Below are 23,673 nucleotides of genomic sequence, written 5' to 3' on the forward strand. Positions count from 1 at the left end.
TATTATAAGGATGCAGAAATAAGATGATTTGTTTCTGAAAGTTGTCATGTATCAAATAATCATTGATCATCTAAGTGGAGCATGATAGCAACTTTGACTGGGTGTGCATCAAGTTTAGCAGCAGTTTCCCAACATTTTTTAAAATGCCTGCATTTTATGATCATCTGTCCGTATTTTAGAGTAGTTGAATTAGTGTTTGTTTTTTTTTTAATAGGAAAAAATCCAAGAAGGGGAAAAAGATTTAAAGTGGTCACCTCACACAGCGGAGATAGAAATAAATTTCAGAAATACTAGCTGGTATGCTAGAAAGTGGAAGAACAAGATATGAAAAAGCTATGAAGTGAGATGAGATAGTTTGTGGATGTCATTGATAAGATGAAAAGAGGTACTCGTGATGGTGAAGTTGGACTGGGTCCTCAAATTGTGGTACTAGCAAGACATAGCAAAAAGCTTGGGTCCAAAAATTATGATATTCAGCTAATGAACTTGATATATAGCTGAAATTCTAGGATTTTGTTAGGCTGGAAGAAACCAGAGAGAGTAGCCAGATGGAAATAGCATTAGGAAGAAGGTGTTTTGTTTGTTTGTTGTGGTGTTGATTTTTTTAAAAACAGTTTAAAGACAGACATTATGTGTTTCGATAGCTAAAGCTAAAATGATATTTTTTGTTCAAAAGGGGCATCTCCATAAAGGAACAGTATAGATACAGTTATAATAATATAGGAAGGCTGATACACTTCTCTCATTAGGAAAGACTGATTCTGTTTCTCTATGCTTCCAAATTAAATGTGTACTTAAATAAATGTATAAAATATTGGTGCTGCTGTGAAAAGATGGTGGCTACTTATGTATAATGAACAAAGGGGAAGGAAACTTACATAACTATAAAACCAGTGTAGAACAGTCTTTTAATAGTAAAACTGTATGGACTTGTTTTTTAAATGAACTTCATAAAACCATCTAAAATGGTTGTGTGAGAATTGTCTAGCATTTCTGTAGTTTTATAACTAATCCAGGGGTTACTTCTGAGAGATAATGTCTTCAGCGTTACTCACAATAACTATTGTTTCTTTCATTTAAGTACCATGCAGTGCGGTTTTCGTCCTCATGTATCAAAAGAAACCATGTCTTTGTATTCTCTTATCAGTTTGTTTATGGGAAGACTCCAGAAGAAGAGCTTTTTCTGTTTAAAAACCCAAAAATAAAATAATAAAAATGCAGTTAGTGTACTGTCTGTTAGAGAAAACAAGTTCTTCTGGAGTATACTGGCCCTTAACGATGTGTTTCTGTTGTCATGGAAATGGGGATTTTTTTTCAAGTAGGTTTATTTGTTCTATTTTTGCTTCTATAGTCCTCCCTTCATAAGTTTGGTTTAGTACTGGCAGCATTGTGCTTCGTGAAAAAACAGCCATGCTTGCTTTATCATAATATCGCTTCTCTTTTACATCCATTGGAATTTGATGGCTAAAAAGCTGAGGAAGAAATAAATATTGGCAAACAGGAAGATACCAGGCATGTACTTCACCATGTAGAAACAGTTAACCTCGGTCTGGCAGGAAAAATAAGGCATTGCTGTAATGAAGCATGTATTAGTAAAGTTTAAAACTGCATTGGACCAAATAATAGATACTGTTAGCACTTCTCTTTTTGTACACATGTAAATCGCAGAGTTAAGTTACTGATGAAGGCCATGAAAATAGTCAAATTCTTACTGTCTGTTCTTGTCATTGAACAGATTTGCTACTACAAACGGTTTTGTGCTTAAAGACAGTTTAAGGTTGTTTACATATATCTTCCATACTTGTTTTTTTATGAACCTTGGTAAGAAAAATGACTCAAACATACATGTGGTTAAATGCTATTTACTGAATAATTAGAAAATGAGATTAATGAGTTAATCCTATGTCACTTGATGACAAGAACCCCGGAGGTGTGTCAGCATCAGACAGACCTCTTCAAGGTATCCATGACATGCTGCACAGGATTTCCATCTGTGGTGAGGTTCAACATACCTCACCACCTGCCATGCTTTCATAGTCTTCTTCCTCACCATTACATTTACCAGTTAAGGCTGGTCTTTTTCCTCACAATAAAAATATTCATTTGTGATCTAAAGAGTGTGAAATGTCCATGAAGGACAGATCATACGTGTTAGAACATCAGGCAGGACCATCTGTACATCCCACTGTAACACCTGCAAGCTAGCATGACAGGACGTAGCATGATGGGTCATTCAGCAGCTGCTTAGGCTAACATACAGGAACTAGCTAGGGAGGCTTAGTTGGGCCAACATACACCTCAGGATCATTAATTCCTTCTTATGTTTTCAGATATGGTTCCCACTGTAACAGTTTTTCTGTACGCATATGTTAAAATGAGCTGAAGCATTGTAAGCATGTGATATCTGTAAAAATAAGCAAATATTTTTGTGCTGATTCAGAGAGAGCGAAAGCATGATTCAGACTGTGCATAATTTGAGCCTCTGCTCTGAAGGTATGTGTTTACTTGCTTCTGAGAAAAGAAGGGAAAGGTTAAAAGAGATCATACTTTAGAAAGTCTATTCTTTCATGGGAGACTCTTCCTATTGCGTCTGCCATTGGTTTTGCTCTGATAGATGATATTTAATCTTTCCTTCCAAAGCTCATATTTAAATGAAACATGTATGTAGTGAATGACAACAACAGCTGAGTTCCTAAGAGGTAGATCTTGTAAATAGAAATCATAAGTTAGTATGACCTGTTTAGAGGATGAAAAACATGGGGGAAAAAATCTACTGGTCATAGCAAATCCCATGGTTATCCATGCCAGCTTCCATCCTTTTTCAAATCTTTATATTAGGTGCAACAAGCTGTGCTTCCAGTATAGTGAATTTTTGGAGTCTTTATGCCTTCTATAAGGATTTAATTTTTTTACCTGTCCTGCTCATTTCTTTTAAAAAGTTTAATCATTTTTATACAGTTTGCCATTTAAACATTGGTAAAATGATGGTTGATATTGTTTGTTCTTTTTCACTGTTTTGTCATAGCTTTTTCTGTGTGTTGCTGTATATTTTGCAGTCTAGCATTACAGTGTCTCACTGATTATTTTCCTTCCATACTGATGTGCTTAGTTTATCAATGTTTTCACTCAGAGCAAAACTATATTTACTTTTGGATATGTATAAATCGCTCTTTCTGTTTAAAAATAAACAAAACACTCAAAGGTATGATATTATTATTACAGGTATCATAAATAATTGTTTAAGAAATGAATAAAATATCTTGTTAGTGCAGAGTAATTAAAAAACACACACTAGTAAGTCAGTGTTTTTTTAAACTTGTCCCTTAAAAAATTATGCAGGTGATTATTTCATACCTGAACATCTTAGATTACTTCTTTTAGGTACTGTATAAGTATACAAAATATATTTTAAATGCTTAGAAATTTTTTTTTTAAGAAAATATTTTTGAAATTCTTAGGAAAAAAATTTAGGTAGATATACATTCTTATGATCTATAATGTTAACATGTAGATTCAGAAAGACATAAAGGATATTCATGTTTATAATGCATTGCACAATTAAGAAAAGAGGGTTGAAGTTACTTTGCCCCACACCTGAATTCTTAAAGTTGAAAAAATAAATCTTTTTTTTTTTTTTTTTTGTGCTAGTAGGATAAGTGTCATGATTGTAATAACATTAAAAAAATCCTGATTTTGTTCAGCCAGAACATTCTGTTGTACTTATGCTTTGGACCATAGTTTGAGAGACAGACCAGTAAACTTTAGAATGTCATCAGAATAAAAATTGTCTTTACAATCGTTATATTTTTCCAAGGATTAGTGGGAAAAATATTTTGTGATAACTTTATTTGGTGAAATTTCTACAGTGTAGAGTGGTGAAATTTCTACAGTGTAGAGTGGAGTTCCTTCCTTGTTAAAACACTAGATGTTAATAGGTGCAAAGAAGGCTTAGAGGTATCTGACATCTAAAACACAAATCAGTTTACCTACGTTAGAGTAAATGTGATAATTCAGGAAATGTGGTTTGGTTTGCTGTGTTTTAGTCAACAGCTCTTTGTGGGAACCTTTTTGGGTTTGTGAGGGTTTTTTTGGTCATCTGAAAACTGATCTGAAATCCATTTATGTGATTTAGTTTTCCAGATTAGGAAGATCCTCTAATCATGCTGTATTAAGAGATTGCAATTAGAATTTATAAAGGAATCTTAACTTGAATACCATCCAAAATACATCGCTTCAAAAAAAGAAAAAAGTTTCGTTAATCTGTTAATCTTTATTTCCCCCCCGCCTGTCCTGTTACAATGTTGCTCTGTAATAAGTATATTGTGTACTACTTTGATCCTTTCAAAGGCATTAAGTATATAACAGAGATTAAAAAAGAGATTACAGGATCCAGGGAGTTTGCTGAACCAGCGTCATTAAACCAGTGCTCATGGATGGTATTTATAAACTGTCCTTTTGTAGCCTGTAACTGAACAGTCAATTTCAGTTATGGCTTTAAAATCTTTTTCTCTGATTTTCTAGGAATGATAAGGGGGTGGGGTGAGGGATGAAGCGCAGCACTTAATGGTATGTTCCGTTAGGACATAATTTACATGCCTTTTGTTGCTGGGCATGAATATTACAGAAAGTTCTCATTTGCTGAATATTTTGCAGCTGAATAGAACAGCACAGGAGCATATATATGTACATATGAGTGTGTTTTATATGTATACATTTATATAAGTATATACATACACATAAATATATACTTATATAAAGCACACATGCATCTATATATGTATCTATGTGCAATTCATCTCTAGAACTTCTCTCTCCTAACAGAGTTAGAAGTATGTAATCTATTTCCCCCCTTTTTTCCCCCCAAAATTAATTTTGTTTTTGTTTTTTGTCAGGACATTTACTCTAAGAGAATGACAACGATGCCAGTTTTAGATTCCTTACATTTGTCACATGTAGGCCATCAGAGAAAGCGATGCATTGCTCATAGGAGATATACTAAAGGACTAAAAAGCTTGCTGAGAAATTGTTATAAGCACAATTTAACTTTCATTATTTTACAAATTGAGTATTTGTGATCTCTCCAGTATTAACAAACACAGACAACTAAAATTGACCTTAAAATAGGCATTAAACATCTGTGATTTCTGTCAGCTTCACAATCCTCCATAAGCCTTGGGCTTTCTGTGCTAGTGGGAGGACCCACCCAGCAGCCTTTTCTTTATTTCTCTTTTTTACTCCGCTGCTAATCTCCCTTTTTTGGCTTGTTTTTACTTCCTTATTCCCTTCAGAGCTTGGATGAAATGGATGCAGTTGGAGAAAAATCCAGTGGTAGTAAAAATGTAGCTGGCATGTACACAAAGAATCTACTGTAGCTGCTCCCTAACCAGACCTTGAAGAAAAGAGTCCTCAGTGGGGTGTCTGAACTCATTAACAACCAAATTCTTACTGCCATTGCAAGGACATCTTGTTCTATTCTTCTTTAATTTCTCTAACTTCTTATATTACATAAACCGGAGCTGCACCTTCCATAATGTTCTACCTTAGCTGACATGAAAAATCTGTGAAGCAAAATGACCTCCCTGGCATCCTGCCTGTTCCTCCCATGCACTTTATGATGTGTGGGTAGTTTTAGATGCATAATTTTCATTAATGTTTCCATGCAGTTAATGAGAAGCCATAATGTGCTGCTCTTATGAGGAAAACATTACTATAAATTAGACAGTCTCAAAATTGATTGTATTCTTTATTTTGAAATGCATATAGTAATATATTGTTTTCATAGTTCTAAAAATCAACAGTTTAAAAAGTGAGAACACTTTTTATGTCTTGTTTTTTGAGTTTCTATTGAGAGTAAATAACACCTTCAGTCCTATGTAAAATCATTAGAATTTTCCCCATGGACTCTTGTTTTAAAGTGTGGCATGTATCATCCATACAGTTATATTCTGCACTCATTTTATTTCATGTGACTTTTTACTCCATAGTGTGGAAAGCCAAGCTTTAGTAACTCACGATTATTATTATTGTCTTGTGATGTCCAAACATCTAAACTGCAAAGACTCTCCTGTGTCAAATAATGTGTGAACAAAGACGATGTCTAAACTAGAACTGGTAGAATAATGGAGAGAGAACTTTAACTAACTTGATATTGCAAGTATTCTACTCTGTAGCTTACTCTTCTGTGCTTTCTGTACTGTATTTGTGCAGTAACTTGGTTATTTCTTCTGTGTTCTTATTCATGTGGAAAAAACGTAGAACGTGAAGTGGAAAGCAGAAGAAATGAATGAGTTTACAGAGATGCCCCATCACCAAGTGTAAATCAACTCCATCTGAATCTTGTAGGCAGGCTATGGGTAAAAAATAATGAACATTGAGGTAAGGTTTAAAGGATAATTATGTTTTAATGCTGCCTTGAATTTTGTCGCTTACACTCACACACACTGAACTGTGGTGAAAGTGAGGGAGCATGAGCTCGACTGCAAAGATGTGATGCATTCTTTGCCTGTGAAGCAGCATCTCCTATGGGAAGCTGCTGTTTCCCAGTGGGAATGGTCAAACTCTTCTTTCTTTCTGGTAAGTAGAAGCAAGATATGACATAGTGAGAACCATTTTGAAAAAAGGTACATTCTTGTCTATGCATTTTTATCTTTTTTTCTCCTCATTCTTCCTTTCCATACTGTTATGGTTATTTGCTCTTGTTACTTTAATTGTATGCTGTGTGTGTGTTCCATATTCTTCTGTGCCCAGCTGCCTTCTCAGCTCCTAACTTAGAGGTAAATGTAGTCCCTGTCAAGATAAAGGGACCACGTACAGTCTTTCTGAAATCATCAAAAGTTGCTTTCAGAAATTTCTCAACCTTTGAACACAAGAGAGACACTGTACAGACCCAAGGAGAAACTTGAATGCTTTAATATACTGATACCACTAATGGAACAGAGGCACACACGTACTGTTACACGTGAGGCTAATAGCATCTTTAATCACAGTGTGTCACCTACTTACTCCAAAAGACTGGCGGGAAGGGATGAAAAAGCAAAGGTGTTGGCTGCGACTAATTCCTACATATATCAGACCTTTAAATTTTGAAGGTATTTGAATGAACACTGGTGTACAAAGACCACAGAAGTCAAGGGAATCTCGGAGCACATTAAGATATGGAATCTATCAGCAAACATCATTACAACTGTAATTAAGTGATTAAAAAACCAGAAGGGACTAGTGTGGTCATCTAGTCCAAACTCCTGCATAATGTGGCAATTAATAAGAGAATTCCTGTGACCTCATTAAACTCAATATAACTAGGGAAATATAGGACTTAATTTAAATCATTTTGTGTTCAAGAATCCAACCTTGCCAAATTTCTCTGGTATATTGAAGAAAAATTTGAATATAATTTCTGTTCCAAATTTGTTGAGGTTCAAATTCCAGCAATATTGACTTAACCTGAGCAGCTTTCAATTAGATTTGTTTTGCTGTAGATACTTCGATGTAATGTAGATGCTCCTTAATTTTTTTGTTAAATTTACCAGTCTTTGCACTCACTTTGAGTTTTTAAATTGAAAGGATATTTTCCTTAACCATGTCTGTGGCCATTTTTTGAAGTACCTCCAGTTTTCATCAGCATCTTTGCCTTGATGGCACCAAAAACCAAAAAATAGTTACACGAGTATGCTGGTTTCAGTTGTGATAGAGTTAATTTTCTTCTTAGTAGCTGGTGCAATGAAGTGTTTTGAATATGGTGTGAGAATAATGTTGATAACCCACATTTCAATAATAGTTGCATGAGTAGGAAATTTTATAATATGATCACAGTGTGGCTGGGGTTGGAGAAGATCACTGGATATAGTAGTCCAAGTCCCCTGATAAAAGTCAGGTCAACTAGAACTCTCTGTGTGTGTATATATGCTATCCTGTGAAATGCTCTTTTTTATCAGTACATCCAATACACATCAATATGGGTATTTATCCATACATCAGTACACTACCCACAACACGGCGGGGAAGAGCTGTGTTGGATGATCACAATGCTGGGCTTGAATCCATGCATGGCCTCCAGTTTTTGAAGGGGATGTGAACAGCCAGCTGCTACTGAGATTTAAATATACTTGTAGGCTTAGAGTTGTGACTTCGAGTGTCTGTGTGGAGAATCTGGCCATGCAATTTAGAATTCCTTATATATAAATGGGGTATTGGAGATCTCACTGAATTTTACTGTCTGGCATTCATGTTCAGCTGACTAACCTCCATTATTCCCTCTGCCGTCAGCATCTTTTCAAGGTTAAATCTTACTGGATGAGTAACAGTATCCTTTGGGAATGTGGACAACTACAATTCTTCCCAAAGGTATGTATTCACACTTGGCCTGTTCAAAAAGGCATAATTTTCTTATTTTTAGTTATCAAAATTATTCAAGTTCTTCAGAATTTTAGGGGGATAAGTATTGGCAGTGTTAACTTCTTAATCTGGAAAATTTTACTTATTTTAAAAAGTAAAAGTTTACTGATAATAATCATGAAGCATATCAAGTCAGACTGGAGGTTTTAAGTTATAGGTAATACTTAGAATAGCTATAGATAATAGTCTGGAATTATATTAAGATTGGTGTTCTGAATCAGAGGTCCTATTGATCAGGTTTTTATTATTTTTTCATTGACACAGCATATATGAAATACATAATTGAGTACAGCGAGGAACAAATTCTTATCTGTTATGTTTTAAGGCTGGCTTTCATACAGTGAACGATTTTCTCAGTGAAGAAATTTTTTTTAACTGGATGAGAATTTCACAAAGGGGTTAAATTTCTGAACATAATAATGATGTTAGTTGTTATTAGTATAGACCATAATGAGACTATATGCAAGGAGGTCGCCTTCACACTCGCTTAATGAAGTCCCTGTTGCTAGAAGTGTTAGATTATAGAAAGATGTAAAAATAAATGAGAATAAATTGAGGTTGTTAAAGAAAAGATGTGCATTACTTCAAACATAACATTCTGACGTGAGCACAAACAGGACTGTAATAACCTCTCATACATTTTTTTAAATATCCTGTGTTTGTATATCACTACTACTTTTTCCTCTGTTTATCAAACAATGATTGATATTATTAGTCAGAATGCAAATATTTCTTTTAAGTAGTAATAGGATCATTTGTATCAGGTGAAGGCATGTTCTGAAATATCTTTAGGCTATATGACCATCCTGCTATTTCTTTGATAGCTGCCTATTTTAAACTGGTACTTCCTGTAGAAGAATGTAATTTCCTCAGAATAATAGTCTTAGGGAATTATTAGAACTATACACAATCCCATCATTGGGATGAACAACAATATCCTACCAATGTTACATTTTACCCTCTGCTTCCTTCCTTCCTTCCTCTCTTACCCTTCCACTTCCCCACTAATTCTGATTATTTTTCATGTCATTAAGCATTTCTTCTTTCCCTGGGTACTTGTATGAATGTCTGGCATGAGTTAAACTCTGGGATGGACCATGTGCTGTTTGTTTGTTTTGATAAGTGTCTTGTGAAGCTGTAAACAAGATATACATATCCCAGAACAGACAATTAGAAATGTTTTGGAAGTCTTAAAGCCTCTCAATGCTTTCTTTGACCTTACTCTGTTGGGAAATTCCAAAGATTAAATATCTTGTGCCATCATTTTATAGTTATGTTTCTAGTTTTAATATAAATATAAGTATCAATTGTGGAGCACTCTAAATAGCAAATTTGACAATCCAATTTTAATTTTTCTGTAAGCCTTTCAGAATTTTCCATAATCTGCTGCCTAATGTTAATAAAATAATGACTGCATGTTCATGTACATTAGTGTTTTGGTGAGGTCAGGACTGAGCTTTTAAAGTCAGTATTCCAGTTTTCCCCACCTGCTGTATTTTGGTTTGCATCACAGAATATTCTCTAAGAGCATAAATTGTCTTTCATATAATGAAACCAGAACATGCTTTCCAGGAGTGCACCTTATGCCACCCCAGCCCCTAAAGAGCAGTCAGTCTGTGGGACCTGACTGCCATTAATCCAAAGTGAATTCCCCTGAAACACAAAGAACAGGTATTGCTTCATTCCCCAGATCCATCACCACTTGTTTATGCTGTGATAAGTGAAGTGTTGCAATATAGCTGAGGTAATTTTGAGCTGGATTTTGATTTTTCTTCCTCAGTTATTGAGGTAGTAGTATCAGAACATAAATAACATTGTGCTTTAAAATTATGTTTTCATGTGTTGCTCAAGACATCATTGCACCATAACTGTGTAGTTGAAAATCAATAGGATGGAAAGATGGAGCAGTAAACTGATTTGAAGGCCATACAAAACTAAGAGTAAGTCAGGTGTCTTGTCAAGCTGTTTAAAGCTGTAAGTGCTCAACTACGTTTCATAATATCATAATGGATACCAGGGGATCTGTTAATGTCATCAGCTTCCAATTATTCTCTTGATTAACTGTTTATTTAGTCTCATTATACCGTTGGATGTTCTGTCTTGCCTTGCCATTTACAATTGGCATGGTTGTCCAATGATCACTTGCACCAATAATCTCATCTCACGTGAAGAGGGAATTTTAGACAGTCATATGTAATTCCTACTAAAATAGTTTCCTTCTGTGCCAGAAGCATGCTGAGAAGGGGAGGTTAGCAGCTTGGGTAGTTTCTGGGTATGGCTTTAAAGTAGCTTGTGTATCACTGGTGGTAAACGTACCTGTTCACAGTATGCTGAAGAAAGCAAACCTCTATGGTTGCTGCTTGGAAAAGGTCATATGAGGTTGCCATTTTCTGGTTTTGTTTGTTACTCTTCTTAACACTTGCAGAACTTTTCTGTTGTTTGATTTTAGGATTAACACCTATTCATAATTTCTTCATAATTTCGAAAGGTCCTTGGAACAGTTTTTAAAGAAACACCTAGGAGGCATATTTCTGTTTCAACATTAATATGGTAATAAAATGCAGTTAAATATGAAGGAAGATAACCAAATCTCTTTCACATTCTCTCACACACAAGCTGTGGATGGATGGCCAGTAATAGCACCTGAAACTAATCAGAGTCCTCTTAAAAGGGAGCTTCAATACTTGTGTAGTTTGGAGGAGTTGATTTTAACAGGAGGAGCTGTGAGTACTTTTACGACAATAATATCTACACAGAAAAATAGATTATTGCAAGGGCTGTGTGTGGGAAGCTCAAAGCCATTGCCATTGTTTGGTGGTGGTACACTTCGCTTCACCAGTTACTGTGGTTTCACCTTAACCTCTGACATATGAGTGTAGCTTTTTTAGGAAGTTAAAAATCCTGTCATTAAAATTAAAGTGTGTGTGAACCTGATGTGAATGTGACTGTGGTGGGGACTAGGGCAAGGATTCACTCAGCCCAACATCTCATATGTTTGTGTCTAAAAGTAGACTGTCTTGGAAGTAATTTAAGAAAACCATAAAACTTTTCCACAAAATACTCCTCTGCTCTCCAATAGTTTGTAGCTCAGGAATCTCCTGATCTGGCAGTGCATCTTCATAATCATGGATCTTTGTGATTTGGATTTTCCATTTGGTTTTCTTTTGGGTTTGTCTTTTTTTCCCCCCCTCTACAAGACCCTACTGCAACAAGTTACACAGCGTAACCACACATTGTGTACTATGGTTTTGTTTTCTTCTGAGCCTACTTTCTTTGCAGCCCTCTCCCTTTATTGAACAAGTTGTTTCTTACTCCCCTTTTCTATGTCACTTATGATTGTACAATCTTTATTGTTATTCTTATTCTTACTGAGTTATCTCTTTTGAGACTTTTCTTTTGATACTTTTAATATTTGAAACAAAGTTTGTATGATTGTTTCAAGAACCGAAGTCATTTGGTTTCATAAGCAACCTATAGATTCCTTTGCTGCAAACATCGCTGTTCAAGAGGTTGGTTATGTCAAACATTTGATGCTATCAAGAAAAAAAGCTTAGAAGAAATTGTTACCATAAATAAAACATTTCCCAGTCATTCTTTCAGATATGAAGATTTATTAATGCTTGTGTAAGAAAATAGTTTGAAAATAAAGTATAGCAGGGTGGCTAACACAGGAGACTTTCTGTGTTAAAGGAAATAATGCTCTTTTTTTTTTTTTCTTTTTTTTTTTTTTTTTTTTAAATTGGACTGAAAGAATAATTCCAAGAAAGATGAAGGCACTTAGATGCTATGATGTCACAGCACTTCCACGTGTACAGGCAGCCTCAATATGTTGATTTTGAAATTGTTAGATCTGAAAACTAAACCAACTGATCATTGTTCAATTATTCCAGAAAACAGAGCCCTAGAAAGGTGAATTGAAATGGAAAAGGATAGGAAAGGCATTGGGTAACTAAATAAATGTGCATTCAGTTGTTTAATGACATATGTAAATTTAACTTCATATATAAAAATGATTCTGGTATGAACCAGATTTGAACAGATTTCTATATCAACTGTGTAAAAAAAGCCACAAACAAACAAAACCAAATTGGTGTGGGTTTTTTTTTGTGACTTAAATTGACCTAGTGCTGCCTTCTGTTTAGATAGCATAAAGTAAATAGATAAGCTATTTATCATTCGTATGTAAATATGAATTTTCAGCCATAGTAGTTTTTATTTTTGGGTAAATTTTAGTCACACTTTCCCCAGAAGGCTGAGAAGTGCGAACTGTAAAGGAAAAATTGGACTTGTGCTCTAATTGCACTTTTGGTGAAATAATGAAAATCTTAAAATGATGTAACATTACTCCGTAGACTAAGGTACAAAAATGGTAATGTATTGCTAGACTGCAGCATGCAATTTGCATTCCAAATCAGACTGCAGAGCTCCCCAAATGAGTAGGTGCCCGCACAGTGTATTTAACCTTTGCTTTTCCTGGGCAAATTCCTAACAGTATGTGTGTTTGTATGTGCTTCCTCACATACATACCCACATGTGGTTCTTCACCATTTTAAGCAGGTCCATTTTTTAACAGGGATTTGAAGTGTACAGCTAATTTTGGATATTAGAAATCAAGGGGGAAATTATGCAGTTACTGTTTTAAATCTCTGAACTGCCCCTAAATTCCTGTTTACTGTGACGCTGACAGGTAATGTGTACAGCGCATATATCCCACAGTGATTAACATTGTGTATTAAATTGTGCTTGTATGTATGTATAAACAGAGTGGAATACAAAATGGTACCATTATAAAGATGTTTTCAACACTATTGTAAGGGTAATAGCGTATATTTGTTGTTAGTTCCAGATGATATATGAGAAGGAGGGAAATGAAGAGTCATATTATTCTTAAATGTGCTGATACAGGAGCAGGAGAGGCGAGGAGGGGGGGGCAGGCGGGGGGCGGGGGGGGGGAGAAAGAGGGAGGGAAGAGAGAAAGACAAGTAATACAGCATAAAGAACCCACAGGCATCTGGGCTTTCCCACTTCAGTAGCGAATAGGGGGAATTATGGGTTGGTGGTCTGCTTCCCGTTAGGAGGACACCCCTCCATCTGTTTTCAGTACAGCCTGTTTCCAATTTAAAACACAGATTTCAATACAAACCTCAATTTCTTTTCTCCATTTTATATGCAAAGTGAGGCTTATGAATTGGTGTTATTGCCATAAGGGCTCAGACCAATTTTCCCCCCAAAATTCACAGGCTGTTCATTTGAATACCTGCTTACAGTGGTGCACAATGGGCAGCTTTGAGAAGAAAAATTGATAATCTTCACGGAAGAGTAATTTGAATGAAATTACACTTGACAGCCTGTCTCCAAGCAAACAAGGAGAGTGAGGGAGCCTTAGCTAAGCTCTGAGGACTTGCCTAAGCCTCTGCTGTTGGAGCTTCCCAGGGAAAAAGAAATCCACGCTTTTTCCTACATCTGACTGAAGCTTTTGATTAATTCTCTGTAGCTGTTTCTAGTGAAGAAAGGTAGCCATGGAAGAGAATATGGAAGAGGGACAAACACAGAAAGGTATTGTGATAAAATTGCTTTCTCTTTAGAAGGAGATAATTATTTTGCAGTTCCTTATTTTCTTTAGCACATGCTGTAAGGTTAGTGAATATTCTTACGTGGCAGATAGGGAAAGATTTTTTTAATACAATTTACTTCATTTGTCTCTCTTCAATAGCACCTAGCATTAAGATAGTGACTGTCATCTGATCTCTAGCATTAAAAGAATCTAAATACCAAATTGTACGTCTATACTAATAATATTGCAAGCATTTAATGCAGCCTGCTTCCCAGTCCAGTCTTTGTTAACCTTCATTTATTTTATGTTTTCATGCTTGTCTAGCTGGGTCAAGGGAGTCTAGTGTGAACTATGAGAGAGCTACTCCCAATATTTGGAGCTGGTTGCAGTGCATCTAACAATGTAACCAGTATTTACACCTTGAATGAGAGTCCAGACTGGACAAAGACATGGGGTATATTTTGTATATATTTAGGCAGTACTGAAATTTGTCTGCCTTTTTTTCACGCTTGCTTTGTGATGTGTTGAAGCAGCCTTGTTATAGTTCTAATGTTTGCATTGTACAGATCTGCATTTTGCTGAAATGAATTTTGCATGTTGCAGCTGAAATTGCTTTAGCAAGACATACACAGCATGCTTAGAGCATTTCTGTTCCACTGTTTCTGATGAAGTTGAAAATAACTGAATGTTATGGGATGTGTTAGTACTTAAAGGTGCAATTTAAAATTATTGCTGACTAATAATTTGTGAATCTCGGAGAAATATAGCATTTTTGGTCTTTTGGCTTAAGTGTTTTTGGGTACAAGTGACGTTACAGTAGTGAGAGGAACCAAGATTTTTTTCATTTTACTCTACTGCCAGCATAAAGGGTAATCCTATGAATATTTACTGCGTTAAATCATGTATACTTTTCATTTTGCATTTATTTTGAATTCACTTCCATTTTTGAGGAACTTGAAAAATCATTTAATATAAGTTGCCTTTAAAGGCATATTTTTCTGTGCTGATGCCATGTTCTGTTTTTCCACTTCCTGCTCAGTCTGCTTTCTACATGTAAATGTCATGCTTTCTCATTATAAATGACCCATTTAGGCAGAATGCAGCTTTGAATTGTTTATGGTCTTGACTTGATCTGGATACACAGTAGACAGTTGTGAGAAGTCTAAAGGAGGATAAATGTGCTCCCTCTGTGTGTATATGTACTTATGTTTATAGATACATAGATTAGTAGCTGGTTGGTGATTTCAGGAGTTTTTTCAGTTTAATGTTATTATTTGCAAATGGCAGAAATAATGTGAAAGCACAAGAAAATTCAGTGTTGGTTTGTTTTTTTCAGAAGATAAAATCACTTCTTTTATGGTTTGAATTATTTGGTGTGCTTTACACTTAGAAATGAGAGACATGCGTTTTTAAAAGTCTGAAATGAATGTTTTTCCTTCTTAAAACAAGTGAATTGAACTGTTTGACCACTGAATCAGTACACTGCATTGTTACTGAATGAAATTGCCTGAAGAAAGTGTGCAATTCAAAATCCCTGAATTCTTATTAGATGGGGGGGGGGGGGGGGGGGGGAATCAGAGAAAAAAGTGAATAATTTTGGATATTAACATAACATGTTGTTACTGAAAAACTGTGTCCTTGTTGTTCATATGATAAACAGTTGAATGACCAATAGCCACTCAAAATGGTGTGATTAATAGTGTGATTACAACAGCTAACACTACTTACGCTCCACCCCCCATTTACAATGTTGTCTGTTCAGCCTTTTTTCCCTTTAGTGGTACACAGCTGTCATCTCAGACAGTGACATGAGAATGTTACGAGCTCACAAATTATATGTATTTTTCCTTATTGGTGTGGAAGGGGATGCTGTTTAGTTGCTGTGACCATACCTGCAAATCTGACATGTCAGCCTGTCATGTTTGCACTTTGGATTATGACAACTTTTAAAACGTATTTGGAGATTGAAGAAACTTTGCTGTTGAGGAGGAAAATGAAAAAATAGATTTTAATTTTTTTATTTTTTGGGGTTGCTTGAATGCAGATGTTGGAAATACAGTGAATTATAGGGATGATTATGAAATCATGGATCTCTTTAATGTTTGCACTTTGCACTTGAAAAATATTGATATTATTAGTATGACCTGATACTTCTCTTCCATAATTTCTGGGTTTTTTGCTTTTATTTAGCCTGATCTATCTATGTGTTTACCTGATATCCATAGAAAATGTCTGGACTAGTTTCTCTAACTGTACTGTCCCATCATCTTCAGTTGTAATCCATATATTCTAATTTTTGTTCTGCCATCTTGAGAGGAACGGTTTCTTTCTTTCTCCTCTGCTTTCTACAAAATCAAAGCGAGTATAAATTGTCACTGCTTATCAACTCCTGTGCTCTTCACAGCAGATGCTTTGAACCTCCCACTGAAAAGCATTACGTCTTGCTAGAAGCCATGATGGAAATGAATAGTTTCATATTGATGCATTTCATAAATATGATAAAGATAGCTCTAATAAAAGGCTTGCAGATTTGGAAGTCTCGTTATTTTAGATAATTTTATGCAATAAGATATTGATAAGTGCAAACATAATTCTTACCATAGTGGTTCCAAATAATGATGATCTGCTTTGCACAATCTCTGTACATTTTAGTGTTTAACACGATTTGTTTATGGCTGTATCTTGGACAGTTGTCAGTAAGGATATTTATTACATCTGTTTTCTGAAAGTAATGAATTACTAGGACCTGTACAGGTCAAAGTAATAAGTGCAAACCAGAAATGGACATATATATTTCCCCCCCCCTTTCCTTCTTTTGGCCTTGGAAGGTGTGGTTTCCTCTTGCTATCAGCACCCTTAACATGGTAAAATGAGATAATGCTGTTTTCCAGCAATTTTCATATATAAGGCTGTAAACATTTAAACAAATAGTTTTTATTAATTCATTTTCTGTTTTAAAGTATTAAAAGATTTCCACCTCACACCCCCCTTTTCCCCTCGATACCATGTTTTCTTCACTTGCAAGCCAGTACAGGTTGGTGAGGACATTTCAAAGGTATTTGCTACACAGCTGTCTGTAGCTGTCCAAGAACTCAAAGTGTGTAGAAAGTCTGGCTGAAATGTAAGCTGTGTGTGAACACTAAAATATATTCTATCAAAGTAAAAAGTCATAATATCTCAGAAATATCAACTTGTTCACACTTTCCATAATACTGACATTATGCTACATGCCTAAAACTGTAACACACTAAAGGCTTTGATTGCAAATTTGCTGTCTTGAAAACCCAGGGTAACTAAAACCTGTAATTTATTTGACTGGTTTATTTTTCAAAAAATCATCAACTCCACTTAGAAGTTTCACTGATGTCTGTAGGGTTGCATGCTAATTTTGAAAACCTCATGCATAAATTTGCATGTGTCAGTGGTAGGTCTCAACTGCCAGTGTTTGAAAGACAATGACGCCAAACTGTTAGCTTTGCTGCAAGGAAAAAGATAATGGTCCAGTTCCTGCAGAACAGGTCTTCCCTTCATGAAAGCACTATGATTGAAATGATGTTCCCAACCACAGTCATTCATCCCAATAGAAAACTTTTCAGAGGGCAGGCACTGTAATTTTTTGCAATGTGTGGGGCTTGGTACAGTGAAGGTTAATATTATTCTCACCACATACCTATTTCAGAAAAAAAATTTAAAAAATTCTGTATCACAGCAAGACATGTTTATACCACTTGAACAAAACTGAAGATAAATGTGCCTTTTTATTGTTAATCCAAAACTTAATTTTGTAGTTTGAATTCCTTTATAAAATAAACTTCTGGGAATGGATGAAGCATCTGTGTTTGTACAGCAGCAAACATGAGGAAGAGCTAATTTTGCTTAAGCCCTCTTGGCTGTAGTATACCTAACAAATATAGGCAATGTTCCACTGGTAGGATAGGGAAAAGAAAGTATTATTGTGACAAGAAATAGCTGAATAGTAGAAAATAAATAATGAGTTACTATTTGGTCTGCATTAGTGATTTAAGTGGATCTGCAATCTATTGTCAAAGGTTTTTTGTTTGTTCCACAGCATGCCGTGAAAGGAGAGTTTTAAGCAGACTTTTAGAAGAAAGTCGTAAGGAGACTAGGATGCTATTAGTAATATGTACACACAGCCTCTGCTGTATCAGCCATGAGAGGCTGAATTGCTTCCTCTTACTTCAGTACTTTTTGGAAAATGGCAGACTCTGAGTTCGTAGGATACTATAGATGAAAGTGGTGATTTTTATTTGTGAAAACAAACCAACAACCAAATAGTCAAAACCCTGCTGACATCCTGTGCAAGTTAGTCTCCTAAATCTTTTTATTTATCTCTTAAAGAGAAGAGTTGTCCAGTTTCTTATTTGACTACTGTTAGAAAATTGATTAAAATAAGAATGAGTAAATATCAATATTTCGCACTTGGATTTTGTTGGGTGACTATACTTGCAAATAAAACAGAGGAGTTATTTTCTGTTCTTTACTGTAAATGCCAAGCTAAGTGTGAGCCATGCTTGTATCTTCAGTTAGATCCTTTTTGTGTTGTTAGTACTCTGTCTACTCTTGCAGGATCCCTGAAGTCCAATCAGTTTTGTGAGTAATTTGGAAACAGTTTTTAAATTTCACCTTATATGTAGGAAGTAGCAGACATTTGCTCACTGCTATTCTTCATACAAAATCTGTATTTGTGATGCTTGATTCTTAAAGAAAATATGGTGGGCAGTCAACCTCTCTTTCCTTTGGGAATATATTTGCAATTCCACTCTTAGTTCCTAAGCTTGTGTTCAGATTGGATTTTTACAGGTTCCTTCAGAGTAGAATGGTTTTAACTTTCATCATGTTTACTGTTGCCTTTTCTTAAAGGAGGGTGTGCACGTATGGTTTGTCAGGTAAAATACTCACTTGACAATCATAAATTCACTAACAGAGTAAATTCTTTCTTCTTATTCGAGGTTAAATATGGAAATAGATTTTAGTATCTGGCAAAGAAACTTACTGTAATTCCTCCTTAATACTGCTTAGTAGATAATCAATATGATTTGTTATATTGAATGTTATTGCATTTTTCTTTGAAGTTAATTGTTCAGATACTGGAAAACTTATTCCTCTAGTAACTACAGACTACCTTACTTGAATATTCTTACATTAGAAGCAGGGAGTTCCAGAGCTGCAATTTGAATATGTTATTATTCAATACATAAGGCTTTTATTCACAGATAGTAATGTAAATAAATTTACTCTTGCTTGCTTATATAACTTTTAACATTGTAATGTCTGTTAATAGTAGAAAACTTTGTATTTCTTACAGACTTAACATCATATTAGTCATAGACATGAAAATCCAGCATTAATAGGACCTAATTATACTTTCATATATATTCTTACAGGGCAGAAAGTATTCCAACTGCCCTAAGGCAGATGGAATCCTCAGTTCAGTGTGTAAGAATTTAAGTCCTCATGGTAATTTTGACACTTGTATGCCAATTTCATAAATAAGTTATTTTAGAAATAAGATATTTCACAAACAAGAGATGTAAATGCTTAGGAAAAAAGTGTTGAATATATTTAAAATTATTAATTTATACCAATTCTTGGAAAAATACTGTATCAAAACAGTAATATACATTTATGAAAAGCTTTTTCTACAGTTTGTGAAAGTAAAGGCTTACTTTGGGGGGAAAAGGGATATTTTGGGTTTCTAATTACTCTGAAAAAATTAACACTAATGACAAAATACTGCAGATCAGGCAAAAATAAGTTTGATTCAGCTTAATTTTAAGGCTTCTTATGGAGAAGGACTGAGGGATTAATATATCCAGTATGTAAAAATTATTCATTTTACATTGTGACTATGCATACATTTCTGATAAGCACCTTAAACAATTTTGGGAATGCAATTTTTAACCTGTTCTAATTACCTGCTACTGCACTAAAGTTCAAGATGGAAGAATGGATGGAATACTGTTAGCCTTAAATACTGACAGTGTTTGCTTTCTTAGTACAGTAGTTTCAAACTGTTAATTCTCCCTATATAAACAGGTGAGAATATGCTCTTTCCTCTTGTTAGTTTTATATAGAGGATTAAGTAGAAAATGAGAAAAAAAACCCCAACCAAACAACAAGAACAAACCCACATTTTTGGGCTGTTCTGCTTCAGATTATAGACTATGTGTATGATTTTATAGAAACCATAAAGCACATAAGCACCTGGTGGCCATTGAAAATCAGAATGTAAAAAGACAAAGGTCAATATTGATCTTATATAAAATATTTTATCAGTTAATATTGTTTGACAATTCCATTTCAGAAGAATTTTCAGTTAATTCATGCAACAAACCCACAAAATTCCTGCTGATACCTTATCATGTGACTGATTTCTGAGACAGGCCAGCAAGTCCCACACTGATGTTTTGTCACAAATCTTTTGCTTGGGGGTGCAGGGAATTACAGCCACTTCAGTTCCAGCATGCAATGAATAAGAAATAAGTCTTGTCACTTTCTCAACTCTAGAGAGATAAAACTCTGAACATGAAAATCGTGAGGGTCAAAGATAAACACCAAATAGGGATTAACTATCAGAATTGTGAATTTTTCTGCACATATGCTCTAGGGCTTTATGAAGGAAGGCCACTCACAGAAACAGTAGTGTAAGTATTCTGTCAGGTTGTCCATGCCAGCTCTCATGCTACATTACACTAGTCCCAAAACTGTTAAATTCCCCCCTCCCCCCCCAGTATTTTAATTTCCTTCTTACTAATCATAATGTAGGAGTTCAGTAGTCCTCCCAAAATTTATACTGCAGCCATCTGGGATGACATTGTTCCAAATAACAGTTGCTAAAATATCAGAAACTAAGTGCAAGGATTACTCTTCTCTTCAGATTTATAATACCACTGATATTTGCACTTGGACAGTTTCTGAAGCATTTTTATTTGGTTCACATAGTGAAAGTTTCTTCCCCCCCAGAAGTGAAAACAATATAATTGTACAGCAAATGAATGTCACAATAAATTTAGTATAAATTATAATGAAAATATGTCTGCTTAATAGTTGTATGAGAGGAGCAGTGCATTTGCTGCCTTTCTGATATAAAACTAGACTTCAGCAAAAGGTGCATTTGCTGCATTTTTGGTGTGTGAGCTTTGCAAGAAGGTTCTACTGCCAGAATGTAAATAAAACTCAAGTAAAATATAGTATTTGCAGTTCCCATAAGCATTTCTCACTTGTCAGTATCTTCCCATTTGTACCTGGAGTGTGTTTTGTTTTCCCTCCTCTTAAAAAAAAAAAAAAAAACAAAAAACCCAGTCTCTCTGGCTTTTCAATTTTCTGTGGAAGCACTTTCTTTTTAGCTTCTGGAAGGCACGGAAATGAAACTGTACAACATTTTTTTATTTCTTCTGTGAACATGTATTATAAAATGACAGGTTCTGTATGTTTATTAATTAAGTCATAGCTGGTCACATCCTACTTCTCTAGTCTGCAGGAGGATGTTTTTATGTAGGTAAAATTGGACATTAAGGGGGAATTCAAAGGAAAAGAGTATAGTAGCATAGTGAAGTGATTAAGTAGGTATGGCTTTGCATTAGGCATAATGGGAAAAAAGTAGAGATGATTGTGCTGGTAGAGGCTGAAGAAAGGTAGTATGATGAAAAGAAGAAAGGAATAAGCAGTGCAAATTGAAAGACCTTCAGAAGTTTGAGATTGATGTGGAAATAGACAACAATATTAGAGTTAAAAGAATTAAAGATACTAATGTTTGTCTTTCAGACAGGACCTATAGAGGGCCTTGATGGAAATTTTAAGAGTTTACTTAGAAATAAAAATGTGTGTTTCAAGGTAGAGTTTTTTTAAACAGCTTCCAAAACTTTAAATTTTAGCCTCTCAAGAAAAAAATAATATATTGCGGTGTTGGTATAGTGATATAAAGTTCGATAATTTCAAACTTAAGGAATAAACCTCCAAACAAAACACAAGTAATCTGAACAGAGTAGTACTAGATTGATATTTGCAGATTGATGTTGGTAAATAAATGTGAGAAGTTTTACATAAAAAAAAAATTGGAAGCATAAATTCAGATTATCTTTCTGAAATAGTGAACATGTAACTTTAACACATTCCACCCCCACCCCCCCCATCATCCCTTCCCAAGTAAAGCAGCAGCCATGCTATGTTCATGGCTACTATAGTAATATTTTAATATTACTATAGTAATATTGTACATGGGTGAGGGAAGGAAGAAGAGCAAATTTGGTTTTATCTTAAAGCAATGAGAGACAGGAAAGATTCTTTTTATTTGGGAAAATATATCACTTCACATTCATGGAAAAGTAGTTTCTCTGGTGAAGGAAGCTGGTACTTTGTACCCTTGCCTAGCAAGGTCATGTAGCCAAGTGTGAGAGGCTCCACAGTGTAGTGGCACCCTGTACTACTGGTCAATCAGCTTGGCTTGGTTTATGTAATTCATGAAAGCCTGCCACACCCTGATTCCCCACCAAATCTTCTTACTCTATTAAGCTGTATGCAATAGTAAGCAGCTGGCATAATTTTGAATCAGTTTAAAAACCTTTAGAAAACAACCATGGGAAAAGCTTGGGATGTCTCTTTGCAGCTCTTAAGTGAGGATATGTTTGGCCATAGCTAAGAAATTAGACTTGCAGATTTTTATACAGGAGTGGATCTTGATCTTTGGGTGTCATGAATTTGATTGGTATCTCAGTGGGGAGATGAGGAAACCTAAGCCAGGTACTCATCCCTATGCTTGGATGGTACCGAGCTCTGAACATTACCTCTCCGAAAGAAAGCCAATACATACATCTTGTCATGTTCTACTTCCACCTGCCAAATTGTTTGCTCCCCATCTCCTATACTTTTCTATTGCACATCTCACTTCAAACAACCCTTGACCTTCAAAAGATCTGCTCCAATATAGTGCAAATTACTAACAGTACCTTGAATGCTTTGGGACTTCTTAGTACTTAGAGGCTAGAATTTGCATGCAGAAGTTGACGCTGTGGTAAGTTTCTCTAGTATGGCAAGGAGAAACTGGACTGTGGTGGGCAAGACATTGTGTAGGCTGCTGAGGGTGAATCCTCCAAGTGTGCACTAGAGGTGGAAGGCCATGGAAAAGTTAGCTCTGTTGCTAGTTCTATTGTTCCTGTTCTATCAGTAAATAAATTCTAGGTCTTAAGACTGTTCTTCAACATTTCACATTAGTAAAACATTTCACATTAGAGTAGTTTTCTTTCTGATATCTTTTGAAAAAAAGTTCCCAGCCTCTAACTATTATGGTGGTCTATAAAGCCCTGAAGAGACTCTTTGTTAGCTTATAGAAGTACCCTGCAGATGTTAGTAAGCCTCCCATATTTCAGGTTTTACCTAGTCATCTCCTTGGGTTTTTTTGTGAAAATTGAAGTCATACATTTTGACCCATAAAACCCAAATGGCCTGAGAATATGATGTGGGAATTCATGGAACATCCTGAATTTCATGGTATCCTGGGCATGCTGCCAAAGGCATCTCTACATAGCCTACTGATAGAGCCCTCTCTGAAAAATTTTTAACTGTTGTTGTGGTTTGTAATAAGCCTTTGGTAATACTAGCAGGAACTGCAAATTCTGAGGTGTTCCTATTAGATAAGGAGAATTAAAGATGCAGTTTATGTAAAACTGAGCATCTACCCTTCCTTACAAAGTACAGGGCAATTACCA

At 35.3% G+C, this 23,673-nt stretch overlaps 1 protein-coding gene across 2 annotated transcripts in view; it reads left to right on the plus strand.

Moving 5' to 3' along the window:
• The first annotated feature begins 6,262 nt into the window (after positions 1-6,262).
• Positions 6,263-23,673, plus strand: part of GPM6A (glycoprotein M6A) — a 139,673-nt gene continuing 122,262 nt past the window's right edge. Inside the window, exon 1 of one of the 2 annotated variants that reach the window (XM_027799879.2) lies at positions 6,263-6,375. Coding sequence is in view for 1 of the 2 variants with exons in the window: in XM_005435276.4 (XP_005435333.1) it covers positions 13,914-13,950 (37 nt within the window). In the remaining variant the exon portion in view is untranslated. Of the gene's footprint in view, positions 6,376-13,344; positions 13,951-23,673 lie in introns of those variants that run through there. The other variant, XM_005435276.4, reaches the window with a different exon arrangement.

Source organism: Falco cherrug, chromosome 1, assembly GCF_023634085.1.
Source record: "Falco cherrug isolate bFalChe1 chromosome 1, bFalChe1.pri, whole genome shotgun sequence".
NCBI lineage: Eukaryota > Metazoa > Chordata > Aves > Falconiformes > Falconidae > Falco > Falco cherrug.